This window comes from Myotis yumanensis, unplaced genomic scaffold (assembly GCF_028538775.1).
Source record: "Myotis yumanensis isolate MYYU_CA2020_CCGP unplaced genomic scaffold, mMyoYum1.0.hap1 SCAF_5, whole genome shotgun sequence".
In the NCBI taxonomy this organism is placed as follows: domain Eukaryota; kingdom Metazoa; phylum Chordata; class Mammalia; order Chiroptera; family Vespertilionidae; genus Myotis; species Myotis yumanensis.
Genome location: NW_027223756.1, coordinates 28519983 through 28535547, shown reverse-complemented (window position 1 = coordinate 28535547; position 15565 = coordinate 28519983). Strand labels below are relative to the sequence as shown.

Sequence of the window (15565 nt, the reverse complement as noted above, 5' to 3'; positions counted from 1 at the left end):
AATTCTAGTAATTTATCTACAAGTGCTTTATATTTTTTGATATAGACAATCATCCTAACAGCAGATAATAATGGTTGCATTTTTTTCTTTTCAGTTCTTATACCTTTTATATCCTTTGTGTGTCTTATGGCATTGGGTAGAACCACTAGTGCTATGTTAAAAAATATTAATAATATTAATATTTCTGGTAGTAAAGAATTCTCTAACTTTTATATATCACAAATATGCTTATTTCACCATCACTTTTGAAAAATAGTTTTGTTGAGTTGGAAGTTATTCCCCACCCCCAGCACTTTCAAGATAACATTCCATAGTCTTTTGAAAAGATGGTTGTCAAGATTATTGTTCAGGTGGTGTGCATTTTTCTTTTTCTTCAGCTCCTTTTCATAATTTTTCTTTGTTTTTGATTTTTCCATTCCTTTATTATATGCTCAGTTTTAATTTTTTTGGTTTTATCTAGCTTGTAGTTTTTAAAGCTTCTTGAATATGTGGCTTGATGTCTTTCATCAGTCTAGCAAAATTTCAGCTGTCTGCCTTCAAACACTGCTTCTGCCTCATGTTTTTTTCTTCTCCTTTTCTGTAATTGAAGGGATATGTGGATTAAATTTTTCACCATATCTCTTATATCTTCAGTGCCCTATCTATTTTTTGAAAATCATATTTGATCTTTTTTATTACATGCTGGATATTTTATTCTGACCAATCTTCTACTTTAGCATTTCCCCCTTTCTTCTTAGTTCAGTCTAGTGTTAAAATCATTGATTGAACCTAAACTTCAATTATGACATTTTCAACTTTAGAATTATAATTTTCCTCTTAGAAATAGATTAACATTATGGTGAATTTTTAAAACGTATTACATTAATCACAGTTTATTTTTGATCTGCTGGATCACTGTAATAATTGGATCATCTGCATCTTTTTCATTGTTCATTTTTTCTTATGATCCTCTTGCTCAGTTAGCTTGATAATGTATTGAATTCTGGGTATTGTGCATGGAAGTTGTAGTTCTAGATGTAGTTATATTCCTCCACATATGTGGATTTAGGGCATTTATGGAAAGACTTGAAATAAAATTTTTCTCTTTTTATCTACTACAATGATATCTATCATTATAAATCTTCCAAACATTTTACTTTTATCTCTCAAACCCCCCAGGTTGATTTTATAGTCTCCCCACCATTGGTATCATGAGAACCAAGCTTATTGAAGTTTATTACTGTTTAATTACCCTACTTTTTTTTTACCCTGGATACTGGCTAATGCTATAGGAATTTTGTACCTCACTAAGTTCTATTCATTTGGCCTAGAATTTTAAAACTGGATGTGACCTAAGAGATAGTAATTTCTCTCAATTTAATGATGACTAAACTGTGGCTCAGAGACATAAAAAAACTTGCCTAACGCTATTAATGTGAATGCATAGACTAAACCCAAAAGCTCTAGGATTTTGCTCCATTGTCCCTTTCACCATTAAATGAGCTCATTTGGCATTAATGAAGGCAATGGTATTGTGAGGAAAACTACTTAATTTACTTATTCTCTCAGAGGCACTTTAGTAATGCTCAGATTTTCTCTTCAGAATGGATATATAATATAAATATTTTAGCTCAGTACTTTATAGGAAAGTTGAACCATTATAAATGTAAAGATATGTATGGTATATACACAATATGCATTCATAGGATAAATTATTTTTATACATAATTTTGGTCAAATTTATAAATCTTTAAAAGATTACTTCAGTTTCACCTGCTATTTCTCAGCAGTGTGATAGACCTATAGAGTTTTCTATAGATAGGAGCAAAATATACTATAGCTTATTAAAATTTTATTCTGGTTTTGTAGCAAATAAAGAACATTTAGACTCCAATGAAAAATTAAATTTTCTAGTGTAAAATCTTCATGAATACTTCCCAGTGAATTAGGAAGAGACGCCTCCAAACTACCTGGTTTTCTTAACCTAAATTCAGTGTCAAGGAAGGGTTTTTATTTCTGCAGTGGAGCTTAACTGTAACTGAAATTTCCAGAGAAACTAGCTAGTGGAAAGTTCAGTCAATGAAGTAATCTATAATACTTGATTGGAAGAAGGTTTGGAAAAAGGTTTAAAAAATTTTCTCTACCTATGGAGCCATCTATAGAATTAAGATTAGAAAGTCTATAATTGTTGAGAAAGTAACCTCCAAAAAAGAGTTGAGCATTAAAAGACAAATGTAAGATGATAATTCAAAGACTTAATATAATCTAACAGCTGAAAAGGTGGACCAAATGTCAAGAGTTTTGTTTTCTCCTGAAATATATTTATAGTTACATGAAAATATTATAAACTAAGAGAAGCATGTGATAGTGTTGATGATATCTTCTCCAGCTAGTATCTTTTAAAAAATATTTAAATATATACTGAAAATATTCTGTCTATACAATTACTATGCATACACTGTAAATACCACACCGTCAGTTTGGCTGTTAAATATTTAATACTTGCTTTTTTCAAAGTAATTTATTTATACTATAGTTTCATATCACCATGGATCTGTAATAGAAGGTGTATCAATGTTAACTGATATTTTTGACACATTGATTATAATTTTCCCTTTTATTATTTAAATATTTAAAAATATTTAAAAGTTATTATCTGTTTGGTAAGTAGTCTTGAAAGTTGATTAGTGTTTACATTCTTTAGTGTTTGGATGATCTGAATGCTAAGGGGAAAGTCAGAACAGTAGAGATAGTAAGACTTTTTCAAAAATTAAATGAATGATATATACTTTAATAATTATATCAGAAATAAATCCAGGAATATTTTATTTCTTTACATTACTACTTTGAATACTAGGAAACAAATTAATTTCAAATGACTTTGTATTTTTTTTAGTAATTCCTTATTGCTTTTCAAGCTATTCTTCGTATTACGACTTTTCCACATTTGTTTTCTACATTGACACACACACAAATACTTCAAGTCCCACATATGATTTATACCAGAACTAAGGAAATATATTTGGGATTTATGCTTTATATGTAAAAGTGTCAAGTAATAGAATTATTGGTGTCCTGGACCCTTTATCTTCACAGATAAGGAAGATTTTGTAACATTTAAAGAATTCTAAGGAGCATATACTACAGCCGGATGTTAAATATATTTTCATTAGAAAGTTTGGGGACATTTTTTCTGGCTACATTTATTAAGTGATGTCTAAGTGGTGTCATGCAGCAAATCAACGGGAGGGTTCAAAGAGATAAAATTAACATAGAGTTAGCCCAGTTAATAATGTGCTTTATTTTCACTCTTTTAATTCTTACTAGAACCCAAACATTTTATGGAGTAGTTTATCTACAGACATTAGGATTTTTATTTGTTGCATAAAAGCAAAGATATGTGAGCCCACAATTTATATCAACATGGACTTATCAATAATAGCAACTTGATGAAATGCTGTCTTGATGAATCTAATTAGAAAATTGTGTCAAGATGTTTACCAAAATTGATTTACTATGATTAAGGCTTCTAGAAAATTTAAATCTCCACATTATAATTTTTCAGTGAACACTAAAGGTAGTTGGGTGATATTGAGAGAAATTAAAGAAATGGATTTCAGCAATTTGAAAATCAGACTTCCAAAATGGAACTCAGACAAGGATACTATTCAAATAGTTTTAGTTACTTTGAAAATAACATCCAATATTAAATACTGCCAGTAGGAGTATGAATTTGTTTTATGAGTAACATAAAAGTAGTATACAAACATAGCATCAAAATAATAAAAACTCAAGAAATTTTAAATAAAATATATTGAAAAAGAAAAGATAAAAAACTAAAACGTTTAAAGTCAGCTAGTGAATCTATAAAGCCTCTCCCTAAAGAAAATAAATCAATAATTATCACTTTAGAAACGATTGGTGTGGCACTACTTAATTAGTATTGATTTTGCAATGTTTAATGAAAATTTATCTTTTATTAAAAATTTATGGTTATATTTTGATTGGAGATAAGGGAAATAAAGAATACTCGAGTCATTGAAATGAGGAAATATTTAACAAATGTAAGGAAAATAAAGCATATCAAGGTAAAATACTCACCCTTTCATCCACATGATGGCGCTGGAAACCGCGTTTTATTTTATTTTTAAACAAAGGAATACAGTACAGTGAGTTTACATTCCTTAGAAAAAGGCCACTCCATTTTTTCCTCAGCGACTGAAGATGAAAAGGCGAGCAAGTAAAAATTAAAGCAAATTGGGAATTAAGTTTCCCAGAGCTGTTGTGTGGTAGTGCAAAGACATTTGAAAATTGCACCAAATTTGCGATGGTAGATTCCCAAAGAAGTACGGGAGCCCGGCGTCTGCTGCTCTCACTTCTGCTCATCGCAGCCTGGGAGGCCGGGAGCGGCCAGGTCCACTACTCCGTCCAGGAGGAGGCCAAGCACGGCACCTTCGTGGGCCGCATCGCGCAGGACCTGGGGCTGGAGCTGGCGGAGCTGGTGCCGCGCCTGTTCCGGGTGGCGTCCAAAGACCACGGGGACCTTCTGGAGGTAAATCTGCAGAATGGCATTTTGTTTGTGAATTCTCGGATCGACCGCGAGGAGCTGTGCGGGCGGAGGGCTGAGTGCAGCATCCACCTGGAGGTGGTGGTGGAGAGGCCGCTGCAGGTTTTCCATGTGGAGGTGGAGGTGAAGGACATTAATGACAACCCGCCAAGGTTCTTGCGACAAGAACAAAGATTATTTATTTTAGAATCAAGAACAGTAGATTCCAGGTTTCCGCTAGAGGGCGCATTTGATATGGATATCGGAGCAAACGCAGAATTGAGATACAAGTTAAATTCTAATGAACATTTTCATTTGGATGTGAAAACAAATGAAGAAGGAACTAACTCTTTAGGGCTAGTATTGACGAAGCCAGTAGATAGAGAAAAAACCCAAGAACTTCGTTTATTACTGATTGCAGTGGATGGAGGAAAACCTGAGCTAACAGGTACTGTTCAGTTATTGATCAATGTATTGGATGCAAATGATAATGCCCCAGAATTTGATAAATCAGTGTATAACGTTAGATTACTTGAAAATACACCGAATGGGACGTTAGTTATTAAACTGAACGCCTCAGATGCAGATGAGGGTATTAATAAGGAAATAGTGTACCTCTTTAGTAATCTTGTTCTTGACAATGTAAAATCTAAATTTACAATCAATTCTAATAGTGGGGAAATAACAGTTAAGGGAGAACTGGATTATGAAGACTGTAATTTATATGAAATTAACATCGATGCTGTAGATAAAAGTACATTCCCATTAACTGGACACTGCAAAGTAATAGTGAAACTCTTGGATGAGAATGATAACACTCCAGAGATGGCCGTAACTTCCCTATCTCTGCCTGTCAAAGAGGATGCTCCACTGGGCACCGTCATTGCTTTGATCAGTCTGTCCGACCGAGATTCCGGTGCCAACGGACAAGTGACCTGCACCCTGTCGCCACACGTTCCCTTCAAGCTGGTGTCCACCTTCAAGAATTACTATTCATTGGTGCTGGACAGCGCCCTGGACCGCGAGAGTGTGGCGAACTATGAGGTGGTGGTGACAGCGCGGGACGGGGGCTCGCCTTCGCTGTCGGCCACCACCAGCCTGTCCATGGAGGTGGCCGACGTGAACGACAACGCGCCGCTGTTCGCGCAGCCCGAGTACACGGTGTTCGTGAAGGAGAACAACCCGCCCGGCTGCCACATCTTCACGGTGTCGGCGCGGGACTTGGACGCGCAGGAGAACGCGCTGGTGTCCTACTCGCTGGTGGAGCGGCGGGTGGGCGAGCGCGCGCTGTCGAGCTACGTGTCGGTGCACGCGGAGAGCGGCAAGGTGTACGCGCTGCAGCCTCTGGACCACGAGGAGCTGGAGCTGCTGCAGTTCCAGGTGAGCGCGCGCGACGCGGGCGTGCCTCCTCTGGGCAGCAACGTGACGCTGCAGGTGTTCGTGCTGGACGAGAACGACAACGCGCCCGCGCTGCTGCCGCCTGGGGCGGGCGGTGGGGGCGGCGCAGTGAGCGAGCTGGTGTCGGGGTCGGTGGGCGCGGGCCACGTGGTGGCGAAGGTGCGCGCGGTGGACGCGGACTCGGGCTACAACGCGTGGCTGTCCTATGAGCTGCTGCCGGCGGCGGGTGGTGCGCGCAGCCCGTTCCGCGTGGGGCTGTACACGGGCGAGGTCAGCACGACGCGCGCCCTGGACGAGGCGGACTCTCCGCGGCAGCGCCTCCTGGTGCTGGTGAAGGACCACGGGGAGCCGGCGCTGGCGGTCACGGCCACTGTGCTGCTGTCGCTGGTGGACAGCGGCCAGGCGCCTAAGGCCTCTTCGCGAGCTTCTTCCGGCCCTGCGAGCGCTGAGGCGGCGCTGGTGGACGTGAACGTGTACCTGATCATCGCCATCTGCGCGGTGTCCAGCCTGTTGGTGCTCTCGCTGCTGCTGTACACGGCTCTGCGGTGCTGGGCGCTGCCCACCCAAGGTGCGTGCGGGCCCGGGAAGCCCGTGCTGGTGTGCTCCAGCGCTGTGGGCAGCTGGTCATACTCACAACAGAGGCGGCAGAGGGTGTGCTCTGGGGAGGGGCCGCCCAAGACGGACCTCATGGCATTTAGTCCCAGTGTACCTGACTCTGGGGACAAAGACCAGCAACCAGCAACTGGGAATTCCCTCTCAAAGGTAAGTTTCTACAAATCTTTTTATTTAATCCCAATAATTTAATCAGAAGTTTCATTTTATTTTATTTTATTAATTTATTCTTAATTTAAAAGACTTCTCAGAATCAAATTTCTCTGACTTAAATTTCTTTACTTCTTCTTAGGCATTTTAGTAAAATATTACAGAATTACAGGGCACCAAGGCATACATACAACCATAGTTATTATTAACTCTGTGTATACTATCTTCCACTTACTTGTTATCAGTTGGAATTAACTTTTTAGAGAGCATTTTCTTGTTACTTGCCCATAATTGAAATGTGTACAGACAGAATTATATTTGCCAATTAATTATTTGAAAGTAAAACTTCTTTTAGCTCTAATCCAGAAGCCACTCAAATACATCTCCCAAACACCTTTTTTTTTTTCTTTCCCAAATGCAACCATGGTTTTAGCTCTATAACTTAGGTTAATTTTGACCCGTTTTCTGAACTTTAAGTGGAATTGTGCAAAATGTATTATATGTGTACATATGTTGACATGTTCCTCATATTTATCATTCATCATTCAGTGGAAAAATACATATTGCCATATTGGTTAGAGCTCATTTATTTTATCTCATGTAGTTTGTTTTATGAATACAGTATGAGTGGTTCCACTCTGAAGATTTTGCATTCTCTTTATGCCTATTTTAAATAGTGCTGCTATAAATGTATGTGTAAAATTTTCAGTTCCCATGTATACAATTTTCTCATTTTTAAAACTATGAATGAGATTAGTGGAACATAGAATATGTACATATCTTCATCTTTAATACATAATGCCAAACAATTTTCCCCAAATGCATTTACCTGTTTACACTAGTGCTAGAGTGTATGAGACTTCCTATTGTTCTACATAGCTCCCAAACTAAGCATTACCAGATTATTTAAGTGGCTATCATTTTGCTGGGTGTGTTTAGTATTTCAGTTTTATGTTTCTTGATTTATAAATGAGGTTGAGCACCTTTTGTATTATTGGACATTTTTTACATTCCATTTTGTGCAATAGCTGTTCACATAGTCTGCCTATTTTTCTATAGCTGTTATATTTTTCTATTATTTTAACATTTTTATCATATTCTGGATATAACCCCTTTCTTGATTTTGCACTCTTATACTCTATCACTTGGGATCAAGAATAATTTTTCCCCAGGGATATTCAACTGGATCAAGGCCATTTCTTTAAAATGAATTCCACATTTTTTTTTTTTAAAAAACAGTTGTCCATTATATATGCATGGTGTTTTTCCGTTCCAATCTATGTAACCTTTTATGCATCAATGCCATTTTGCTTCTTTCATTTCCACCTAAATTTTCCACAAAAACAACTTCGTGAGCTTTTGATTTGTATCGCATTGAATCTAGTATTGAAGAACATGAAACTAGTTGACATCTTTATAATAAAGAGTCATCAATTCGTGAACATGGTCTATTTATCTAAATAATATGTAAAATTTCTTAATATTTTATAAATTTTTAATGTAGAGGTTCTATACATCTTTCATTAGATTGATTCTTAGGTATTTGCAATTTGTGATCATTATGCACATCAGCTTTAAGTTAAAAAGTTATTTCTGTTTAATAATGATATATATGAATATGTTGTATTTTTTGTTTTGTTTTAACATGATATTAATTCTAGTAATTTATCTACAAGTGCTTTATATTTTTTGATATAGACAATCATCCTATCAGCAGATAATAATGGTTGCATTTTTTTCTTTTCAGTTCTTATACCTTTTATATCCTTTGTGTGTCTTATGGCATTGGGTAGAACCACTAGTGCTATGTTAAAAAATATTAATAATATTAATATTTCTGGTAGTAAAGAATTCTCTAACTTTTATATATCACAAATATGCTTATTTCACCATCACTTTTGAAAAATAGTTTTGTTGAGTTGGAAGTTATTCCCCACCCCCAGCACTTTCAAGATGACATTCCATAGTCTTTTGAAAAGATGGTTGTCAAGATTATTGTTCAGGTGGTGTGCATTTTTCTTTTTCTTCAGCTCCTTTTCATAATTTTTCTTTGTTTTTGATTTTTCCATTCCTTTATTATATGCTCAGTTTTAATTTTTTTGGTTTTATCTAGCTTGTAGTTTTTAAAGCTTCTTGAATATGTGGCTTGATGTCTTTCATCAGTCTAGCAAAATTTCAGCTGTCTGCCTTCAAACACTGCTTCTGCCTCATGTTTTTTTCTTCTCCTTTTCTGTAATTGAAGGGATATGTGGACTAAATTTTTCACCATATCTCTTATATCTTCAGTGCCCTATCTATTTTTTGAAAATCATATTTGATCTTTTTTATTACATGCTGGATATTTTATTCTGACCAATCTTCTACTTTAGCATTTCCCCCTTTCTTCTTAGTTCAGTCTAGTGTTAAAATCATTGATTGAACCTAAACTTCAATTATGACATTTTCAACTTTAGAATTATAATTTTCCTCTTAGAAATAGATTAACATTATGGTGAATTTTTAAAACGTATTACATTAATCACAGTTTATTTTTGATCTGCTGGATCACTGTAATAATTGGATCATCTGCATCTTTTTCATTGTTCATTTTTTCTTATGATCCTCTTGCTCAGTTAGCTTGATAATGTATTGAATTCTGGGTATTGTGCATGGAAGTTGTAGTTCTAGATGTAGTTATATTCCTCCACATATGTGGATTTAGGGCATTTATGGAAAGACTTGAAATAAAATTTTTCTCTTTTTATCTACTACAATGATACCTATCATTATAAATCTTCCAAACATTTTACTTTTATCTCTCAAACCCCCCAGGTTGATTTTATAGTCTCCCCACCATTGGTATCATGAGAACCAAGCTTATTGAAGTTTATTACTGTTTAATTACCCTACTTTTTTTTTATCCTGGATACTGGCTAATGCTATAGGAATTTTGTACCTCACTAAGTTCTATTCATTTGGCCTAGAATTTTAAAACTGGATGTGACCTAAGAGATAGTAATTTCTCTCAATTTAATGATGACTAAACTGTGGCTCAGAGACATAAAAAAACTTGCCTAACGCTATTGATGTGAATGCATAGACTAAACCCAAAAGCTCTAGGATTTTGCTCCATTGTCCCTTTCACCATTAAATGAGCTCATTTGGCATTAATGAAGGCAATGGTATTGTGAGGAAAACTACTTAATTTACTTATTCTCTCAGAGGCACTTTAGTAATGCTCAGATTTTCTCTTCAGAATGGATATATAATATAAATATTTTAGCTCAGTACTTTATAGGAAAGTTGAACCATTATAAATGTAAAGATATGTATGGTATATACACAATATGCATTCATAGGATAAATTATTTTTATACATAATTTTGGTCAAATTTATAAATCTTTAAAAGATTACTTCAGTTTCACCTGCTATTTCTCAGCAGTGTGATAGACCTATAGAGTTTTCTATAGATAGGAGCAAAATATACTATAGCTTATTAAAATTTTATTCTGGTTTTGTAGCAAATAAAGAACATTTAGACTCCAATGAAAAATTAAATTTTCTAGTGTAAAATCTTCATGAATACTTCCCAGTGAATTAGGAAGAGACGCCTGCAAACTACCTGGTTTTCTTAACCTAAATTCAGTGTCAAGGAAGGGTTTTTATTTCTGCAGTGGAGCTTAACTGTAACTGAAATTTCCAGAGAAACTAGCTAGTGGAAAGTTCAGTCAATGAAGTAATCTATAATACTTGATTGGAAGAAGGTTTGGAAAAAGGTTTAAAGAATTTTCTCTACCTATGGAGCCATCTATAGAATTAAGATTAGAAAGTCTATAATTGTTGAGAAAGTAACCTCCAAAAAAGAGTTGAGCATTAAAAGACAAATGCAAGATGATAATTCAAAGACTTAATATAATCTAACAGATGAAAAGGTGGACCAAATGTCAAGAGTTTTGTTTTCTCCTGAAATATATTTATAGTTACATAAAAATATTATAAACTAAGAGAAGCATGTGATAGTGTTGATGATATCTTCTCCAGTTAGTATCTTTTAAAAAATATTTAAATATATACTGAAAATATCCTGTCTATACAATTACTATGCATACACTGTAAATACCACACCATCAGTTTGGCTGTTAAATATTTAATACTTGCTTTTTTCAAAGTAATTTATTTATACTATAGTTTCATATCACCATGGATCTGTAATAGAAGGTGTATCAATGTTAACTGATATTTTTGACACATTGATTATAATTTTCCCTTTTATTATTTAAATATTTAAAAATATTTAAAAGTTATTATCTGTTTGGTAAGTAGTCTTGAAAGTTGATTAGTGTTTACATTCTTTAGTGTTTGGATGATCTGAATGCTAAGGGGAAAGTCAGAACAGTAGAGATAGTAAGACTTTTTCAAAAATTAAATGAATGATATATACTTTAATAATTATATCAGAAATAAATCCAGGAATATTTTATTTCTTTACATTACTACTTTGAATACTAGGAAACAAATTAATTTCAAATGACTTTGTATTTTTTTTAGTAATTCCTTATTGCTTTTCAAGCTATTCTTCGTATTACGACTTTTCCACATTTGTTTTCTACATTGACACACACACACAAATACTTCAAGTCCCACATATGATTTATACCAGAACTAAGGAAATATATTTGGGATTTATGCTTTATATGTAAAAGTGTCAAGTAATAGAATTATTGGTGTCCTGGACCCTTTATCTTCACAGATAAGGAAGATTTTGTAACATTTAAAGAATTCTAAGGAGCATATACTACAGCCGGATGTTAAATATATTTTCATTAGAAAGTTTGGGGACATTTTTTCTGGCTACATTTATTAAGTGATGTCTAAGTGGTGTCATGCAGCAAATCAACGGGAGGGTTCAAAGAGATAAAATTAACATAGAGTTAGCCCAGTTAATAATGTGCTTTATTTTCACTCTTTTAATTCTTACTAGAACCCAAACATTTTATGGAGTAGTTTATCTACAGACATTAGGATTTTTATTTGTTGCATAAAAGCAAAGATATGTGAGCCCACAATTTATATCAACCTGGACTTATCAATAATAGCAACTTGATGAAATGCTGTCTTGATGAATCTAATTAGAAAATTGTGTCAAGATGTTTACCAAAATTGATTTACTATGATTAAGGCTTCTAGAAAATTTAAATCTCCACATTATAATTTTTCAGTGAACACTAAAGGTAGTTGGGTGATATTGAGAGAAATTAAAGAAATGGATTTCAGCAATTTGAAAATCAGACTTCCAAAATGGAACTCAGACAAGGATACTATTCAAATAGTTTTAGTTACTTTGAAAATAACAACCAATATTAAATACTGCCAATAGGAGTATGAATTTGTTTTATGAGTAACATAAAAGTAGTATACAAACATAGCATCAAAATAATAAAAATTCAAGAATTTTAAATAAAATATATTGAAACAGAAAAGATAAAAAACTAAAACGTTTAAAGTCAGCTAGTGAATCTATAAAGCCTCTCCCTAAAGAAAATAAATCAATAATTATCACTTTAGAAACGATTGGTGTGGCACTACTTAATTAGTATTGATTTTGCAATGTTTAATGAAAATTTATCTTTTATTAAAAATTTATGGTTATATTTTGATTGGAGATAAGGGAAATAAAGAATACTCGAGTCATTGAAATGAGGAAATATTTAACAAATGTAAGGAAAATAAAGCATATCAAGGTAAAATACTCACCCTTTCATCCACATGATGGCGCTGGAAACCGCGTTTTATTTTATTTTTAAACAAAGGAATACAGTACAGTGAGTTTACATTCCTTAGAAAAAGGCCACTCCATTTTTTCCTCAGCGACTGAAGATGAAAAGGCGAGCAAGTAAAAATTAAAGCAAATTGGGAATTAAGTTTCCCAGAGCTGTTGTGTGGTAGTGCAAAGACATTTGAAAATTGCACCAAATTTGCGATGGTAGATTCCCAAAGAAGTACGGGAGCCCGGCGTCTGCTGCTCTCACTTCTGCTCATCGCAGCCTGGGAGGCCGGGAGCGGCCAGGTCCACTACTCCGTCCAGGAGGAGGCCAAGCACGGCACCTTCGTGGGCCGCATCGCGCAGGACCTGGGGCTGGAGCTGGCGGAGCTGGTGCCGCGCCTGTTCCGGGTGGCGTCCAAAGACCACGGGGACCTTCTGGAGGTAAATCTGCAGAATGGCATTTTGTTTGTGAATTCTCGGATCGACCGCGAGGAGCTGTGCGGGCGGAGGGCTGAGTGCAGCATCCACCTGGAGGTGGTGGTGGAGAGGCCGCTGCAGGTTTTCCATGTGGAGGTGGAGGTGAAGGACATTAATGACAACCCGCCAAGGTTCTTGCGACAAGAACAAAGATTATTTATTTTAGAATCAAGAACAGTAGATTCCAGGTTTCCGCTAGAGGGCGCATTTGATATGGATATCGGAGCAAACGCAGAATTGAGATACAAGTTAAATTCTAATGAACATTTTCATTTGGATGTGAAAACAAATGAAGAAGGAACTAACTCTTTAGGGCTAGTATTGACGAAGCCAGTAGATAGAGAAGAAACCCAAGAACTTCGTTTATTACTGATTGCAGTGGATGGAGGAAAACCTGAGCTAACAGGTACTGTTCAGTTATTGATCAATGTATTGGATGCAAATGATAATGCCCCAGAATTTGATAAATCAGTGTATAACGTTAGATTACTTGAAAATACACCGAATGGGACGTTAGTTATTAAACTGAACGCCTCAGATGCAGATGAGGGTATTAATAAGGAAATAGTGTACCTCTTTAGTAATCTTGTTCTTGACAATGTAAAATCTAAATTTACAATCAATTCTAATAGTGGGGAAATAACAGTTAAGGGAGAACTGGATTATGAAGACTGTAATTTATATGAAATTAACATCGATGCTGTAGATAAAAGTACATTCCCATTAACTGGACACTGCAAAGTAATAGTGAAACTCTTGGATGAGAATGATAACACTCCAGAGATGGCCGTAACTTCCCTATCTCTGCCTGTCAAAGAGGATGCTCCACTGGGCACCGTCATTGCTTTGATCAGTCTGTCCGACCGAGATTCCGGTGCCAACGGACAAGTGACCTGCACCCTGTCGCCACACGTTCCCTTCAAGCTGGTGTCCACCTTCAAGAATTACTATTCATTGGTGCTGGACAGCGCCCTGGACCGCGAGAGTGTGGCGAACTATGAGGTGGTGGTGACAGCGCGGGATGGGGGCTCGCCTTCGCTGTCGGCCACCACCAGCCTGTCCATGGAGGTGGCCGACGTGAACGACAACGCGCCGCTGTTCGCGCAGCCCGAGTACACGGTGTTCGTGAAGGAGAACAACCCGCCCGGCTGCCACATCTTCACGGTGTCGGCGCGGGACTTGGACGCGCAGGAGAACGCGCTGGTGTCCTACTCGCTGGTGGAGCGGCGGGTGGGCGAGCGCGCGCTGTCGAGCTACGTGTCGGTGCACGCGGAGAGCGGCAAGGTGTACGCGCTGCAGCCTCTGGACCACGAGGAGCTGGAGCTGCTGCAGTTCCAGGTGAGCGCGCGCGACGCGGGCGTGCCTCCTCTGGGCAGCAACGTGACGCTGCAGGTGTTCGTGCTGGACGAGAACGACAACGCGCCCGCGCTGCTGCCGCCTGGGGCGGGCGGTGGGGGCGGCGCAGTGAGCGAGCTGGTGTCGCGGTTGGTGGGCGCGGGCCACGTGGTGGCGAAGGTGCGCGCGGTGGACGCGGACTCGGGCTACAACGCGTGGCTGTCCTATGAGCTGCTGCCGGCGGCGGGTGGTGCGCGCAGCCCGTTCCGCGTGGGGCTGTACACGGGCGAGGTCAGCACGACGCGCGCCCTGGACGAGGCGGACTCTCCGCGGCAGCGCCTGCTGGTGCTGGTGAAGGACCACGGGGAGCCGGCGCTGGCGGTCACGGCCACTGTGCTGCTGTCGCTGGTGGACAGCGGTCAGGCGCCCAAGACCTCATGGCGAGCATCTTCCGGCCCAGCGAACGCGGAGGCGACGCTTGTGGACGTGAACGTGTATCTGATCATCGCCATCTGCGCGGTGTCCAGCCTGTTGGTGCTCTCGCTGCTGCTGTACACGGCTCTGCGGTGCTCCGCGCCGCCCACGGAGGGTGCCTGTGGCCCAGGGAAGCCAGTGCTGGTGTGCTCCAGCGCGGTGGGCAGCTGGTCTTACTCACAGCAGAGGCGGCAGAGGGTGTGCTCTGGGGAGGGGCCGCCCAAGACGGACCTCATGGCCTTCAGTCCCAGCCTACCTCAGGGTCCCAGCTCTGAAGACAATGTGAGTCTCAAATATTTTATTCATGGCTATTTTCGTCATGTCTTTCATATTTATTGTTTAATATTTCTCTCAATCTTTTTATTTTAAACTAGAGGCCGGGTGCACAAATTCATGGGTCCCTCAGCCTGAGGGGCTGATTGGGGCTGAGGAGGTGGCCAGCAGCGGGGGAAGTTGGCTGGCCCGGAGGTTGGCTGTGGGAACAGCTGACCACCAGGGGGCAGCTCCTGCATTGAGCATCTGCCCCCTGGTGGTTAGTGTACATTGTGGCTACCGGCTGGTCGCCTGGTCATAATGGTTGCTTAGGCTTTTATATATATATATATTATGGCTTTGTACTTACTATTCTTTTAGGTGTAAGTTATCTGTTGGTACTATCTCATTAACTTAAAATTGCCTTAGCTGGTTAGCTCAGTGGATGGAGTGTTGGCCTGCAGACTGAAGGGTCCCAGGTTTGATTCTGGTCAGCACATCCCCAGTAGGGGGCGTGCAGGAGGTAGCCAATCAATGATTCTCTCTCATCGATGTTTCTATCATTCTCTCCCTTCCTCTCTGAAATCAATAAAAGTAT

General features: G+C 38.4%; 1 protein-coding gene across 5 annotated transcripts in view; it reads left to right on the top strand.

The window, feature by feature from the left end:
* LOC139010400 (protocadherin alpha-C2) overlaps positions 1–15565 on the top strand; it is a 171271-nt gene that overhangs the window by 27771 nt on the left and 127935 nt on the right. Inside the window, exon 1 of one of the 5 annotated variants that reach the window (XM_070414798.1) lies at positions 4174–6685. The exons of 3 other annotated variants lie outside the window; for them this stretch is intronic. In XM_070414798.1, coding sequence (XP_070270899.1) covers positions 4307–6685 — 2379 coding nt within the window. In that variant the 5' untranslated portion in view covers positions 4174–4306. Of the gene's footprint in view, positions 1–4173; positions 6686–12512; positions 14998–15565 lie in introns of those variants that run through there. One more of the 5 variants, XM_070414799.1, reaches the window with a different exon arrangement.